This window comes from Triplophysa rosa, linkage group LG8 (genome assembly GCF_024868665.1).
Source record: "Triplophysa rosa linkage group LG8, Trosa_1v2, whole genome shotgun sequence".
In the NCBI taxonomy this organism is placed as follows: Eukaryota; Metazoa; Chordata; class Actinopteri; order Cypriniformes; family Nemacheilidae; genus Triplophysa; species Triplophysa rosa.
In genome coordinates, this window is record NC_079897.1 from 3,507,270 (window position 1) to 3,519,626 (window position 12,357).

At 38.0% G+C, this 12,357-nt stretch overlaps 1 protein-coding gene and 1 long non-coding RNA gene across 2 annotated transcripts in view; one reads left to right on the forward strand and one right to left on the reverse strand.

Annotated features, from left to right (window-relative positions):
- Nucleotides 1–11,058, forward strand: part of ntrk1 (neurotrophic tyrosine kinase, receptor, type 1) — a 26,548-nt gene extending 15,490 nt beyond the window's left edge. The window contains exons 12-17 of the mRNA XM_057339276.1: nucleotides 2,142–2,306; nucleotides 2,397–2,527; nucleotides 2,670–2,842; nucleotides 5,057–5,297; nucleotides 6,120–6,278; nucleotides 9,078–11,058. Coding sequence (XP_057195259.1) covers nucleotides 2,142–2,306; nucleotides 2,397–2,527; nucleotides 2,670–2,842; nucleotides 5,057–5,297; nucleotides 6,120–6,278; nucleotides 9,078–9,263 — 1,055 coding nt within the window. The 3' untranslated portion in view covers nucleotides 9,264–11,058. The remainder of the gene's footprint in view (nucleotides 1–2,141; nucleotides 2,307–2,396; nucleotides 2,528–2,669; nucleotides 2,843–5,056; nucleotides 5,298–6,119; nucleotides 6,279–9,077) is intronic.
- On the reverse strand, nucleotides 5,179–12,300 carry LOC130557508 (uncharacterized). Its single transcript, XR_008963326.1, has 3 exons — nucleotides 12,057–12,300; nucleotides 6,111–6,238; nucleotides 5,179–5,290 (listed from the first exon to the last, which is right to left on the reverse strand). It is a non-coding gene; the product is annotated as an uncharacterized LOC130557508 (long non-coding RNA).
- Nucleotides 12,301–12,357: the final 57 nt, after the last annotated feature.

Sequence of the window (12,357 nt, forward strand, 5' to 3'; positions counted from 1 at the left end):
GAGAGAGAGAGAGAGAGAGAGAGAGAGAGAGAGAGAGAGCACATACGTTCGCGAAGTTCAGGTGTTTGTTTGTTCACTGCATTTGGGTGATGAATGTTATATAAACGGTGGATATAACGCTGGATTTAGAGATCGTTTGAAACTGATATATGGAGCCCTCCCAGCGCTAAAAGATGCCGGACATGAACCGCATGCGGTGAGTGAAACTGATGTCTGTGTTTTGTTGGCAATGGGTGCGCACGTGCTTTAGTTCAGCCTACTTATGCTTTCGGAAAAAATCATACAGCTCCATCTATCTTTTATAAATGTGATCAAACTAAATACTCTTCGAAGATACGAAGTATGCAATACTACTCTATAGGTACTCAAGATTAATATGAGATTGGCAGAAACCGCGCGTGTTAGGGCCGCTTTAAAAGAAGATACATATCTTAAAAGGGAAATTAAATGAAATATGTGGAACAAAACCAGTTATAAAGGAGATTATACATAATCTGAACGCTGGATAAATACGCTTTCCATTTGTTTGTTAGGATAGGACAATATTTGGCCGAGATACAACTATTTGAAAATGTGGAAACTGAAGGTCTAAAAAAATCTAAATATTGAGAAAATCGCCTTTGAAGTTGTCCATCACTGTAGCAGGCCATTGCTAAGAAGAAACAGGTTTGTTTTAATGCTCTCTATTGGCTAACCGCTGTAATGATGATGTGGAGAGTAGATGAACCCAAAAGCTGAAATTCTATGCTTTACATAGATACCAAATTTGAGCGGGTAATTCCTAAAGAGTGGGCAGCAGCGAGTGAAGTTTGTTTCTGGCCATTTTTGTTCGCGATGTTGCTGCATCCACTCCCTGCATCAAATAAAGTTTTGATATATTTACAGTAGGAAATTTACAAAATATCTTAATGTAACATGATCTTTACCTAATATCCTAATGGTTTCTGGCATAAAAGACCCATCATACAATGTATTGTTGGATATTACTACAAATATACCCTTGCTACTTATGACTGGCTTTGTCAAGACACTGATTATCAGTCAAATTGACAGTGAATTTGGGACACAAGCCATATAAAGGGACCAGAATATCATAATGACATGCAACCTCCTAAAAACTACCCAGTAACACAAAAGCATATCAACATACTGTATTTTAAAATACACGCACAACAGCTTGCATATACTTCATAAAACCTACAAATCCAAATTGGAGAAAAGGTTTAAAGAGTACATAACATGAGATCATGAAAATTACATTTCATGCAGTGTAATGTTGCCGTGTTTGAAAGTAAGCAGTCTGCCAAGTTGTAAATCCGAAGGTGAATGAATAACAAAGTTATTGGCTTGGAAAAAAGGGTGTCGACTCTGAATCACTCAAACGAGTCCTCCCTAGTCCAAGTCGCGAACCGCCGCGGATTTACGTCACTACATATAGTCCCCGCCTGCGTTTTGCTAGGACTGCCCACGAAAACTTCACTCTTCTCCCCCAAACACTGTAGCTCGTGAGCCTCATTCACGGTAAACCAATCACAGCAGACTAGACCATCTGACCAATCACATCAGACTAGGCTAGCGGAAAGGAGGGGATTAGACAGATGAATCGCAGAACGAGTCATTTGAGAGTCAGTCAAGAAGTAAGGTAAGAATAACTGCCTATTATTACGAAATAATTGTGTTCTTACACCTATGTACATACACTTGTTGCTGGACACTCCATAAACCAAAGTAGGACCTTAAAAATCCCTAGTTATGTACTCTTTAAAAAAATGTCCCCGTGGGAAATTGCATTAGACAGTCTTATACGATTTGTTTTTGCTTTATCCGGCTTCCGAGAACACCGTCTCAAGTTGTACAATCATCAAGTGCTTGAAAAAAGGAACATTCAAGTTTATTCACTATTTAATGCAGACCTTTTTCTTATATTCTGATTGGCTAAAATTATACTAGGCAATTCTAGAAGTTTATTTGCCAACCAGTTTGGTTAGTAGTATGCAGTGAAATAAAAGAGACGCCGTAATGTTTATCCACGTCGACCTGCAAAGCAATTCAACGTCATTGTACTCACCTGCTTTATTTCATCTCCACAGTGAAACCAGTGCTGTTTGTCAACAGATTGATCACTTTCTGTATTTTCGCAGGTTCGTCTGTTCTAGGCACCGAGGATGATTTGGCCGTGTCTCTGCGCTTTATGAACTTCGGTGTGAGTCCTCCATCTTCAGACGACAGCACGCTGGACTCTGGCTTGTCCAGTTTTGTGGAGAACCCGCAGTACTTCTGTGGAATCATTAAAGACAAAGACATGTGTGAGTACCAATCCCATAATCCCCTGCAGCTTTCGAGCATTTAGTGCATTACGTGTGTATGTTAATAATGAAATGTGATTTTTTTTGCAGGTGTACAGCACATTAAAAGAAAAGACATTGTTTTGAAGTGGGAGCTGGGTGAGGGAGCGTTTGGTAAAGTCTACCTGGCCGAATGTGCCAATCTCTGCCCTGATACTGACAAGATGCTGGTTGCCATCAAGGTACATAACATTACGAAATGTGACGTGATGTTCTGTGCTGCATGGTTACCCTAATGCAATGCAATTTTTAAGTGTCCAAATAGTTTCAGAGGCCTCTGTGTGTTCACAATATTTATATATCTGTCCATTTGTCTTCACGTAGACCCTAAAGGTGGCCAGTGAGTCGACCCGGCAGGACTTCCAGCGCGAGGCCGAGCTGCTCACTGTGCTACAGCATGAGCACATTGTGCGTTTCTACGGCGTGTGTACAGACGGAGAGCCTCTGGCCATGGTGTTTGAGTACATGAGACACGGAGACCTCAATCGCTTCCTAAGGTCAGTCCAATAACCACCGGCCGTTCCCAAGAAAATACACACAGTGCCAGCAATGTGGCGTGGCGGTCGGAAAGTGACCACAGTCCTTGGTCAAGTGTTCTTAACCATACATACTCAGGATGACCTTTGAAATACCAAACAAATAAAGCAGTCTACAGGAAAATGTTAGGGAGACACCTGTGGCACTGATGTGAGCACCAAATCTTTTACATGTACAGCTGTAGTCTTAAACCACTATTGATTTTCACTGGCTGCTTGTCAAGAAACAAACTTTATACAAAACATTAAACCTCTTGGTCTGGGACAGTCACAAACAGCAATGTTTTGATAGAGCTACAGCATTACAATGGCGGCCATCTTGGTTAGGTCTACGAAGAGCTACAGTCTGCGCAGATGTTGGACAGAACTCCTATCCTGAATCAGAAAACACAAACTTCTGTTAATATTAAGTTACTAAATAAAATTAAAAAATTTAAAAATAACAGTCAAGTTGGAATTAAAACAAGACCTCCAAACACATTCTCATCCTTTAAAAGCTAATGGCTAAATTATAAAGAGGAACAATGGAGAGGAACAGCAGATTTCGTTTTGTGATCTTCAAGTCTTAATGAAGATGTAAAGTTCACTAAAGTTTGAAACGGTGGACCATATGTCCGGCACAGCTGAGTGCGTAAAGAGCCAGTCTGTTTGCCAGGTGGCTGCTGGGGCCAGATTGGGAGTGGGGACATGTGAACGTTTGAGGGGGAGCTGAAAATCGCATTTTCACAAGACACTGCGTGGATGTGGCTCCAGTCTCAGATGCAGCTGCCCCATCCTGCCACCTGCCTGCTAAACTAATATGGATCACATTTGAAACCTCATAGCGGAGAGGAGCCGAGCCAATGGCACAGGGTTTACAAGCATGTATTAGGATGAATGGAGACAGTGGGTTGCTCGTTGATGCCTGATAGACATGCGAGGCAAGGGAGACATGGGAAAGAGAGATAAGAGCCTTGAGATTACTGAAGATGAATGGTTCGGCAGAAGGCACATGCGTGCACTCTATGCAGATTGGAATCGAATATTGGACACTGCACAATCTGGACAAGCTCTGAAAGTTCTAGGCTAAATTCTAGTCGTCTGAAAGTGCTCTGTGAAGTAGACACACATTGTTAATAAACCAAATCTTATTTTATAATATTTTACATTGCTACAGTCATTTAGAGAATGTGATTATAACAGATAATACCATTAATACTACCAATCTGACGTTTGGATAGACAAGATCTTAAAAACTTCAAACACTTGAAATTAGTTTTTACACAAATATAAATTGGGCATAAATATGCATCACTGTAAATATGCAATGTTTTCAACCAAATTGAACCCAATAATGAAGGAATTACATCCTATATAACAAATGCCCAGCATAATGAAAACTCAACCTTTTGTACAGTACAGTAGTGGCCAAAGTGATGTCCAACTTTGATCCAAAATTTGATGCTGTCCCTCTTCATTCAAATATTTTATACAAGTTGTATTAAAAATGCGCTTATGCATGTTGTGTAGTTCTTGGAGTGTAAACTGAAGCTCAGAGCTTTGAGAAGAATCTATGGCGGCTTGGCCAAAAAATACACACAACAAATGAGCAAAACTCACCGAGTCAAAGCCTGAAAGATTTTTTACTTTTTTGACTTCATTTTTTATATTGGCTATGTTTTATTAATCCTTCAAATTGAAGGTCAAATTGAGCACATTTGCATTGTGGAATACATAATTTTACAGTGTGCTCTGTGAACTGCACATGTGTACTTGGGGTTGTGAATTTGGAAATCAATTCCAACTCTGGAATCGGAATTGAAAGGTTAGGAATCGGATACTTGATTTAAAACTAAAATTTCAATCCTTCTAATCAATTCCTGTGTGCACATTTTCAGAAATGAGCATGTGTAAACTTGTGATCTGCTGATCTCTCAATAAAAGCACTTATGAAAATGAAAGCATAGTAACCACAAATTTACCACAGTTTCATTATAGTAACAACAGTTTAACCATAATAACAACTTTGGAATCGAAACTGGGAATCAAATAAATCGATAAGCAGAATCAGAATTGATAAAGTTCAAACAATACTAAACCCTATTCATACTGTAGGTCAAGCAGTATGACCGTATGCCATTCCAAATATACCAATAAAGTTTTTAAACAGCTGTTGTGTTGTGTCTTACTGAACAGGGCCCACGGTCCGGATGCTTGTATCTTGGATGAAGTGAAGGTTCCTCCAGTGGGTCAGCTGACTCTTCCTCAGATGCTCCACATCGCTGCTCAGATTGCTTCAGGCATGGTGTATCTAGCGTCTCTGCACTTCGTCCACAGAGACTTGGCCACCAGAAACTGTTTAGTTGGAGAAGGTCTGGTGGTGAAGATCGGGGACTTCGGGATGTCAAGAGATATTTACAGCACTGACTACTACAGGGTAAAACAGATTCATGCGATTAATTCAGACGTAAACTTTGTTTTAGATGATTATTCTGAAATACATTTCATTATGAATATAACAGAAACAAAATAATATAAACATGAGACAGCACTTTTGGATGACTTTCACATTACTGTCACTCCTGAGGTTTGATTTAGTTGAAATTCAACAAACACTGGACTGGAATGGCCACAATACATCTAGAAATGCTGATTAAAAATGAAAATTTGGAATTGTCTCTAAATTTTTTACTTTTTTTAGGAATGTTTCTAAAATTCAAGAAGACATACAGTATGTGAGATAGCTGGGGTGTTTTTCTGTAGGAGACAAATCTGAGAAGCAGGAGACTTCAAAGTCTAAATTTTATGCATTTAACCGAGGGCTGTCAAACGATTAATCGTGATTAATCGCATTGAGAATAAAAATGTTTCCATAATATATGTCTGTGTACTGTGCATATTAATTTTGTTTTTATAAAAACATACACATACTTGCATATGCTTAAGAAAAAGAAAAAATTAATAAAGATTTATATCTAATTTAAATTATTGCTAAATATAAATACAGCTAAATATTTCCCGAATATGTATACATGTTTGTATATGTGCTTTAAAATGCATAATTAATATGCACAGTACACAGACATATTAGGCAACACAAATTTGTATTCTGGATGCGATTAATCATTTGACAGCCCTAATTTAAACACAGAGATAATAATAAAATCAGATTTGTGATCGTCTTTCTAAAGTCATATTCTTTCATGGGAAGTTTTTGATGAAATATGTGAGTGTAATTTCTTCATTTTACCATCATCAGGTTGGTGGAAGGACTATGCTTCCCATTCGCTGGATGCCACCAGAAAGCATAATGTACAGAAAGTTCACCACAGAGAGCGACATCTGGAGCTTTGGAGTGGTGCTTTGGGAAATCTTCACCTATGGAAAACAACCGTGGTATCAGTTATCCAACAGTGAGGTACAGCACCAAATTCCTTGTAATGTTGATGGAAACAATGATCATAGAATTAAACATCCACTCCAATCGATATTTAAAACAATTCATCCCCATAAAGTGATGGAAATGATGATGAATTAAACCATTCTGGTATTCTGTTCAGATTTCTTTTCAATGCATTTAATTCAGACCAAAAGATTAAGTAGTGACACCGACGAAGTCACACAGATTTGAAACAACGTAAGGACAAGCAAACAATGTCAGACTTTTGGTGGATGCACGATTTCCCTAATGTTCAACTTCGCAAACACAAAATAAATTTGGAATTTCTGACGAAACACTTCCCAAAAGTTTCGTCAGTGATGACCAGTAACCTCCAGCAAACCGACTATATCACCCTCATCGTGATGCGAACATCCATTTTGCCTTGAACGAGACTGTTCTCTTAAGCACTTACGAATGAGATCAATAGATTTTTAGGTACCAGAACGATCCAGACCTCTTAGACCAGGCACCAAAAAGTAGATCCTGGTGTGACCACAATTCCACTACTGTAGAGAAGAGCCTCTCTTCTTTCAAGAGAGAGGTAGATCACTTTCCTGCCAATTCGATTTTAATTCGATTAAACCTCATCTTCGCCTTGGGCCGACGTTGTTTAACCTTGTTACCCTAATCCTTCCCGAGCCATGATGGACACAGCTAATTATCCAGAGTCTAATTGTAGGCGGCAGAGATGGATCGTTCCTGACTTTCCATCTGTGTGGGGGCCAGACTTTAAGAAGGGTCAATGTGGATTTTTGTTAATTTATTGCAGCGATTGAAAGCCCATTTCAGTATGATGTTGTGTGGAGCTGACAGTCTCTTAACCTCATTTGATTAAGCGGCAACGCTATAAAGGCTAGAAGTCACTGGTGTTTTAAAGAGCCACAGACCAGGAATAGCTGTAGTGAGAGGGAGAATCTCGAATGTTTACGGTCACGGCTGGACATAAGAGAGATGAAAAGGGATGAAAGAGTTCAATGCATTGGGAAATTTAAGGAGCTGTCGTCAACTTTAGTCGAAAAGGTGCATTTATTGCCCCTTAAAAACGCACGTGTCCTATGTAGGGCTGCTCGGACAAAAAACATAATCACGATTATTTTGGCCAATATTGAGATCCCGATTATTTAACACGATTACTCATTAACTTTTAAAACAACATAGAAAATAAATAACTTGGCTTTTAAACTGTGAATTCAACTGAAAAATTAATGTAAAGAAATAGCACAGCTGAACCACTGTAAGGAAAGGGGTGCGCTGTGGATTTATACCACAAGAAAAGAGAGGATCCTTGCAAAATGGAATGTGGCACAATAATCGTTTTACCTCGATTATTTTGTTTTTGTAATTGTTGAAGCCAAAATTGACGATTACAATTAATTTTCGATTAATTGCACAGCCCTAGTCCTATGGGTGTGACAGCAAAAAATTTGAAAAAAAACTAACAATGAAGATAAATCGGTCTTCTCCGCTATTTTACTATGAATAAATATTCATATTAATAATATGAAATAATATATTATTAACAGTTTGTTTTCTAAATGTTTGTTGTCACACCATATAACACATGGTACGGTTTATTTGCATCCTAATATAGAGCATACAGTAAATGTTTGATTTCAATCAATCAAATGTTGATATGGCCGGCTGTCACGATAAACCGACGATAAATATCACGTGATTTATGCACAGCTTTTGAGTGAAGTGGGAAAATACTGCTGCATCCGAAAGCCAGAGGGCGCTCTCGTGCGGAAACTCCAAACACGCACTGCAGAAGAAGACCATAACACGTTCTAGAATCTAGGAAATGCCTATGGACATCTTTTTATCACTGTTACTCAAGCCTCATCAGGTATTTTTATGATAATAAAGTATATTTATAACGATCATGTTTGACGGGTGTTGCTTTTTCAAATGCACATTATAAGCGACTCAAACTCGCACTGCTTTTAGATCGAGCAGCATTTCCTACTGATCCCAGAGCCGTGCTTCACGGACAAGCTACGCATTAAAAAAAGTATCGACACATTGCATATCGCAGGCAGCTGGATTTAGTGGTATCGCGATAAATTGCCCAATTACAGCCAATTACTCATTCAATATTAAAGATGTGTACATTTGTACAAAAGTAATTGCTAGACAATGAAAGACAAGACAAGGCAGTAACAATAAAAGTAAAATGTGGTATGTCTGTCAAAACTGATCCTGGCTGTGAAATTAAAATTTAAAACACCTAAAATTTGTACATTTTGTTGGTGCATTTCAAAGTTGCGATCCATAACATTTATGTTGTTGACTAGGCACACAAAAATCTGTTTCCTTACCTCACAATTCACAGCTTATAATAATTATTAATAATACGTTAATTGCCAGCTTTGTGGGAAATGTCAGGTTGACATCATTTGACTTCAACTCACATAAAGAGAAGTACGTAATGTAACCAGCAATTGTATATTTTAAACAAAGATGGCGATATAGAGGCAAAAGTTACGAATTGTGGCTCTAATAAAACAGTCCCATACAACTCCTTTAAAGATCTTATAAAATGTCATTCCATTTTCTAAAAAGGTACTTAGGCTGCAAACTCAGGTAGGCTACTTGTAGAGTATTTTCAGGTATTTAAGAGCATGTTTAAAGTGCTGTTATTTGCTCAGCCCAGAAATGTGGCTGAGAGCTGGCAAAGAGCTCTGTCTGTCTGCCTTACTCTTGTACAATTACTATTGCTCACAACCACCTTTATCCTCATTTATCTCAAATCGAAAATATTTAACATCTTTTCAGGCGATCGAATGCATCACGCAGGGCCGAGAGCTGGAGCGTCCGCGTACCTGCCCGAAGGAAGTGCATCTCCTTATGCAGGGCTGCTGGCAGAGAGAACCCCAGCAGAGACTGGTCATCAAGGACATCTACAACCGCCTCGTAACCCTTGTAAAGAACCCGCCCGTCTATCTGGACATCCTGGAATAACAGCATGCAGGGACGAGCTGGGAAAGACTCACTTCTGCTGACAGGTTTGGAAGAGGACAAACGTTTTTGAAGAAATGGAAGAAACTGCGTCTTATATCCAAATGTGCCGATTGAACATTTAAAGTGTTTGTTGTGTTTGTCCAAACCACCACTGCTTGTTCTTTCAGCACCAAATTGAAAGATTGTGTCCATGTGTTCAAATTTGAAAAATAATGTGTAAATGAAAAAGTGGATATTCGCATTAGTGGAAATTGTTCGTGGATCTTCATGTTTAACTTCGACTCGCCACTGAAGACACACTTGAGTTTCTATAAGAGTACATTGATGTCAGGGTCCTTCTGTTATCAAGTAGAATTGTAATAAAGGTGATGTGTGCCATTTCACCTTTAACTAACACATGCAGTTTCTTAAAGGAATAGTTCACCCCAAAAATGTTTATTCTGTCACCATTTATTCACCCTCATGTAGCTTAAAACCTGTCTCAGTGGTTTTGTGTCCATACAATGGAAGTCAATGGAAGAATGTTGTTTGGTTACCGACATTCTTCAAAATATCTTCTTTTGTGTTCTGCAGAAGAAAAACAAGTCATACATGTTTACAATGACATGAGGGTGACTAAATGAAAGAATTTTGATTTTGGGGTAAACTAGCCCTTTAATAGAATGACCCCCGAAGAAAGTCTTAAGTTTCGATTGTTTTTATGTTGTGCCAAGTTGACCACATTTCTTTCTTGTTTTTAGAGTTTCATTATTACAAATATATTACATCCACCTGTTATGTGTGGTCTAAACATGCATGTACTGTACAGCATGCGTGTTTAACATCAATTTATGGCTCCTGAGCTTTGCTTTCTAGCAAAAGCATCATTGAGGTCAACAACATGTGTACCGAATGGAATACTGCGTACTGCACATATAACCTGCATACTATAAAAATAGTATGGAAAGCAAAGCATTGTGTAGTATGCAATGTTAAACAATCCAACAGTACTATGCAACATTGTTTTCAGGTTACATATTGCATGTTTAATTCAGCGAGTGGTATCTAGTTATCATCTCACAAATAAAACCAGTTACTTTGTATTTTCAACCCAATTTTACGTTAAAGTATCTTAAGAGTCACCCAAATAAGAAGTAAATAAGATATTGAGGGTTATAATATTTCAGGATCATGCATTACACTGGAAATGCAAGCTCAAGGCGAATGCTTTGCATTGTGGGATTGAATGTTCCACGCAGCGTGCTCTGTCTGTGTAACGTATGCCACATACTGCAAAAACATTAAGAGCAGTATTATTCCAGCATGATACTGGTGTAAGCGTGGAGATCAATGAAATATTATTTATCCCACAGAAAGTGGCTTAAGTTTCTTATTTTTCTCTTATATTAATGGGTGTGTCACTTTTACATACTGGTTGTGCCTCATGTACATAAGCTAGCAAGTTTTTTCTAATTCATTTTTTATTGCATATGGATGTAGTACTAGTTCCAAACACAACCAAAATATTCGCTTGACTTGAAATGTTTTCCATGATCCTAAAAGCCCCCCCCTCCTAAAAGTCTATTATTCTAAAATGTGAAAAATGCAGAATGGTTAAATTATATTTTCTATATGTCTTATTGTCATTAAACAAGTGGTCATTACTTAAAAGTAAATTTTGAGAGAATGTCTTTAAATATTTATTTAATAACGATAATAAATAACAGTCCCAAAGAATCCAACAACACCTGATAGCTACAGTATCGTTTGTACAAATAAATGCTTTTCTTTTCATTTTGTTGATGGACAATCTATGACAGTGTATTAAACTTGATTTATTCAATCTTTTTATTTGTAGTTTTTATGTCATAATATTCAAAACACGGTTCATCTCACATTATCCCTGCATTGGTCCTACTGTGTTCTATGGACAGCAACACGCAAAATATCACAAATGATGTGTAAATCTGAAGTGAATATTGAAACAGTTGTTACACTTGTATCAAATGACACAAATACTAGTGACACCAACCCTTTGAGACTATTGATGGACTGCATTTGTGCCTCTCACACACAGATAAATATAAAAAATCGCGAAAGTGTGAAATTAAAAGTAAATGGAGATATTGTATTTACAGTGTAAAATAAAAACAGGAATAACAGGAGAAAATAGCATTTCAGAGATGAGAATTGTTGCCGAGATTAACAGATGGAGACAAGAGAAGTAACAGATGGAGGTGAAGCTGAAACCACGTTACTTCTGTTCAGATTACAGCATATACATCATACTGTGAACATATTGTCCATAGCAAGAGAAACGCCCACTGTGTATAGTCTCAGCCTGTACATTAAAATGTGGCATCTGCATGACAACAAATCTGTTATTGTTTTATCCTAAAGATGTCAATTATGCAACAAAAACATCGTACAAAGCCCAACAAACGATGACATACAGTATATCCGCGTTGTTTATGGGGATAACAGACTATCGCCTTCACACATTTATTTTGCCTGAAATCTCCGCTTGGACACTCTAGAGAGTCGGAATGCATTCTGGGTAATGCTATCGATGCCTCTGCGGTGCTTAAACTCAATTCTCTCGGGTCATTTGTGTCTGGCCCACTATTCCGTTTCACCCGTTTTCCTGGAACTCGACGCTAATATCACCAGTGATAAACAATAACAATTTTCGGAGACGATTATTGCATGTCTAAACTTTACACTCGATCTTAGGTTAGTGTTTATATGAACGTATATATACATTTCACATTTTCATAACAGTAAACACACAATAAACATATGTCAATTACTCACTTTCACGTCGTCCACAACGTGTACGTTTATGGGAATCCGAAAGAACCGACGTTGTGCTCAATTCCAAAAATCACATTACAAGGTAATCCATATATGGTAGTGACAGACTTTTCATTCGTGGCTTTCAGTAAAATACGTGAATTGTATATTAAAGTCTTAATTTGATTAAAATATCCCCACCCGCCATTTACATTTAGCGTGCTAATGAAACGTTTTACGTAAGCGCACTCAAATCCATATGGAAAAAGCGGATGCACCTGCCAAAAGCGAACACAAAATTTATTTTGCGCCCTCTAATGAC